Source organism: Azolla caroliniana, unplaced genomic scaffold (genome assembly GCF_043228905.1).
Source record: "Azolla caroliniana isolate FFs.n. ecotype wild unplaced genomic scaffold, voAzoCaro1.0.p SCAF_8, whole genome shotgun sequence".
NCBI lineage: Eukaryota > Viridiplantae > Streptophyta > Polypodiopsida > Salviniales > Salviniaceae > Azolla > Azolla caroliniana.
Window position 1 is genome coordinate 5,484,999 of NW_028230443.1, and position 4,580 is coordinate 5,489,578.

Below are 4,580 nucleotides of genomic sequence, written 5' to 3' on the forward strand. Positions count from 1 at the left end.
ATCATTCCTTTCTAATATAATCTTGTTAGCACTAAAAACAATAACCCAATTCTAAAGCTACTTTTCCCAACCAAACAACATCACTTTTCTCATCATAAAGATAATCCAACCATCGAGGTCTAAAACAAGAGTAATAAACCTTCAATATGGTTGTGACTTTAGTAACACACAATGAAAGAATGTTCACATCTATACAAAGTATTAATACTATTCGTTTTGAGAATTGAAATTAAATACTTTTTACATTCATGCTTTTAAACATAACGTATTTATTAATTTATTTTATGAGTGTCCATACATGTAGTCCTTGTGTAAAAGATCGATTTTACTAGCAATGTTATGAGCGAAGAGTATTGACTTTGCCTTTCTTCTTGCTAGCACCTTGGATTGGTATGTAGCGTGTCTCTGAGTCCTTGATTTTGGCCAAGTATTCCAGGATTCGCATAAATTACATTGACCCTAATGTGACATCATTGAAACAAAGTTTTACACCTTGTGAATCACATTCTAGAGATGTACCTCCTCCCCAAACCTCAAACCCCTATATATGAATAATTTGATTTACTAATGCATCACAACGTTAAATCTTTCTCAACCATGTTCTATGAAAATTATTGATATTGTATTTTTTTCTCGTAGATAGCCAATGTGTAAACTCCAATGGTTACATTGATCCATTAATGCCTTAACTATTGAAATGACTTAGAGATTTGACAATGTCTCTTTTATAGAGGGGAGAGGGGGGGAGGGCCATGGGTAGACAAGCACATGTGTAGACACTTGGTTCAACAATTATAAAAATGTGACGTTCCATAAATTCACTATCAATCAAGATCCATCTATATACCATAAACCTTACGAACCTATAGCCGTCAATCTATCTATATCGAAATCCTCCGGATCGAGAGTAGAGCATTGTGTGAATTACAAGGAAATTCGATATTCAATGTATGTGCTAGCCGAATAAATGGTCTATGCATGTACAAGAATCCTATATGAATCGATACACATTTCTCTATTGATCGATTGATCTATAGATAAATAGATCGATCGATCAATCGAATCTATCTATCCATCTATAGTGGAATCGTTACAGGCACGAAGCATGTCATTGGGGAGCGAGATGCGCAAAGGCAATGTTATGTGTACAGTTTGTATTTGTGTGAGTATGGGTGTGTGGGACATGTGGGTTTTACATGAGTGAGGCGTTATAATGGGGGGGAAATGGGGAGCAAATCATGGAGAGAGAAAGATACTGTCTTTTTGGGGGAGTGCCCTTTTTCTCTTCTTTTCTTTTCAAATTATATGAACTGTTAGGCGCACTTTGCGTGTCTTGTGTTCTGATTTGGCCCATTATTGCTCTCCCACTATAAATATTAATGGTACATCCTTAATCTTACTCCAATCATCGTCTTGAGCCTTAATCCAATCCTTAATCTCAATTTTAATCCTTTGATCCAAGCCTTAATCTCTTAATCCTAACTGTAATTCAATCCTATAATCACTTCACCTTACTCCAATCCTAATTAATCTCTTCATCCTTAATCCAAGCCTCGAATCAAGACCCAATTTGAAGCCAATTTAAGGCCCAATTTACTACTTGATTGGAAATCCAAGGAGCCCATTAAAGTACAATTGAAGGAAAAATGGCAGCAGATTTGTCGTCCTCGGATGGAGGTGGGAGAACATTGATGGTGGTGGTGGTGGCCATGGATGAGAGTGAGCAGAGCTTCCATGCTCTAGAGTGGGTCCTTGAGCACATGGGTCCTAGTCTCTTGGCCCCCTACAAGCTCCTCCTCCTCCATGCCAAGATGTTCACAACCATAACCCCAAACCAAGGTAAATTGCACAATGTTAATGTTGTCGCCATCTTTGTCACCATAATTGAAGTATCATCACATCTAGAACATAATTTAGCACTTCCGACTAACACTTGACCGACCTTTATCCCCCCTACGTAAGTCATGTCATGTGGAGCTATTCGATGAGCTCTAGTCTTGTAAGTCGTGTCATGTGGAGCTCTTCGATGGGCTCTAGTCTTGTTAGCCGCCATCATCATCATTGAGGAATATGCAATGGGGTATTGGTGAGATTAAGTAATCCTTATGTATCCCCATCATTTGTTTAATCAAGGACCTTGTATCTTATTATTGAGGTATTCGGCCCAAGGTTAAAGCTTTTATGGACTTGATGGTTTGGATCGTCTTGCAAGACTGTTATCGTTTACGAGTGTAATGGTATACTTTTGAACGGTTTTGGTTCAAATCTTCGAGCTTAGTTCTTTGAGGGAGGGGAGGGTATACTCGGTCGTTATTTGCTTAGAGAGAACGAAAACTCGTCCTTGGATACATGTGGTCACAAAAGAGCCATTGCTTAAATATGTTAATTAAACCAAAACATCGTTGACAGTATTAATTTAGTAGAACTTGCATGCATTAATTGTGAACTTTGGGGGATATAATATGTGCCCAAGTTCCTATTACATGGTAATTTGTATGCATGTATACTCATTTAGATAAAAGTGAATGCAAATCATAACTTCGGTAGCCCTTACATACATGTGTTTGAACAAGTTGTCTCCATCCTAGAGATCACCGAGATTCCTATGGTTACTTAAAAGATTATTGGCATTGAATTCATAGGTTAAACATAGCATATATTTGTTATTATGGCTACAATCCATTTGAGTTGTTGGAGCTAAATTTTACAGGATTGATTGTTGGAGGAGATATTATTTTAAACATTGAAAAAGGTAGAGACAAAGAAATCGAGGTTTTTATGAATAAAGCACGGGGGCTCTGTCAACAAAAACAGGTATATTGACTCTCATTGTTACACATCGTGAAAGAGTAAGCATATCATCAGTTAGACCATTGATCGATGCATGTGCATATGGGAATATTAATACGAGATAAGCATTTGCATCTTGAAGTCTTCTTTAGGACCAACATGAAGTCTCCTCTTTGTCTACATGTCAAGACCATAATAGTATTAATCAAATTAGTTATTTTTTACATAAGGTGTCAACTTCTTACTTAATTGGCTTTTAGCTTTTCATTTTCTTCTGTGATGGATGTCAATACACCTTATGAAAATCACGTACAATGTTTTGGTCTTTACCAATATGGCTTACACTAACGTTGTTTTGGTCTTTACAAATATGACTTACACTACCATCTTTGTCCTCAAATGGGTTTGCATACATAGAAAAGGATTCCAATTACTGACAAACAATAACTATTAAAAGTAGGTTGTTGGTTCATGATGCATCGTTATCTAAAAATGCATGTAGATTTTATCTTAGTAGATATGATGGACCATAGATTTCATAATGGTCATTGTGTATCAATCTATGCATCGCCTTGCATATCTATAAAACATGCAACCTTTATACAAATGTAACATCAATAAGTATGCACATCAAATCAATGTTTATATTTACAAGCATCTCAAATATGTTATTATAAATTGGATACATGTACAAATGTTACATGTTATTTGTTGTTTGGATGTTCTCATAGATAGTAGCCGAAACAATTGTTAAACCCGGGGATCCAAGAGATGTCATTTGTGAGACTATCGAAGACTTGAACCCAAGTCTTTTGGTAGTGGGAAGTCATGGTTATGGAACTATAAAAAGGTAAGGTTGTCTTCTTATAGTGAATGATTGGCACATATAAAGTAAACACAACTCTTAGCAAGGAACATGACTATATTTACAACTTTTGTATTGTTAATTTTATGTTAAAAAATGGGAATCAAACATTCATAAGTCATCCAAGTTGCATTCAAGCATATATGTATACATATTACACATGGATACATTTACATGAATATCTCAAATACCTACAAATTATTGATCTTGAGGATAAGTTTAGGGTGGGTAATATGTTTTGAACTTATATATGCATATACACACATGTATGGTCAATCTTGTGCACATGGTTCTAATTGCAAGAGTGACATAATTACGAGAGAGATAACTTTCTAATTGATTGAGAAAGGCTTGAAGACATCTTTACTCACTAGTAGTGTTTTGCATGTCCTATGCAGAGCTCTATTGGGAAGTGTAAGCGATTATTGTGCCCACCATGTGAAGTGCCCTATTTTGATCGTAAAGAAGCCTCATAAAGCATGCCATGGTCATAATCATAATTGAGTGTTTGTCGCTTGATTGCTATACAAAAAACCTAGCATGTAATGATTCCTCTTCTCAAGTAGCGGTTTCAGGAGAGTTATGGGCATAATGTTATTGTATTATACTTAATGTGATTTGAATGGGTTTATAACTCACAAAGTTTTCGGTTTTTAATAAGTTAAGTTAGGTGACAATGATGAATAATAATGGATTAACATCATTTTCAAACATTTACATTCTATCCTTGTCATAATTATCTTGCATATCATTGTCATCATCAACTATTCATTGGTGTAGTCCCTTCTAATTGGTAATTTGGAGCTTAATTCAATGTGTGGCACTCGTTGTTACGTAACTTCTTATCATGAAGCAGTAGAACTCTCAAATGTTTCAAGCTAAGCCAATAATCATCTTATTATAAAGTTGCGTTCAAACTTGTCCA

At 35.6% G+C, this 4,580-nt stretch overlaps 1 protein-coding gene across 1 annotated transcript; it reads left to right on the plus strand.

Annotated features, from left to right (window-relative positions):
- The first annotated feature begins 1,525 nt into the window (after positions 1-1,525).
- Positions 1,526-4,377, plus strand: LOC147860891 (universal stress protein A-like protein). The gene is made up of 4 exons (XM_087324002.1): positions 1,526-1,839; positions 2,711-2,814; positions 3,522-3,640; positions 4,054-4,377. Exons 1-4 carry the CDS (start codon positions 1,647-1,649, stop codon positions 4,157-4,159), a joined length of 522 nt encoding a protein of 173 aa, XP_087180128.1. The 5' UTR covers positions 1,526-1,646; the 3' UTR covers positions 4,160-4,377.
- Positions 4,378-4,580: the final 203 nt, after the last annotated feature.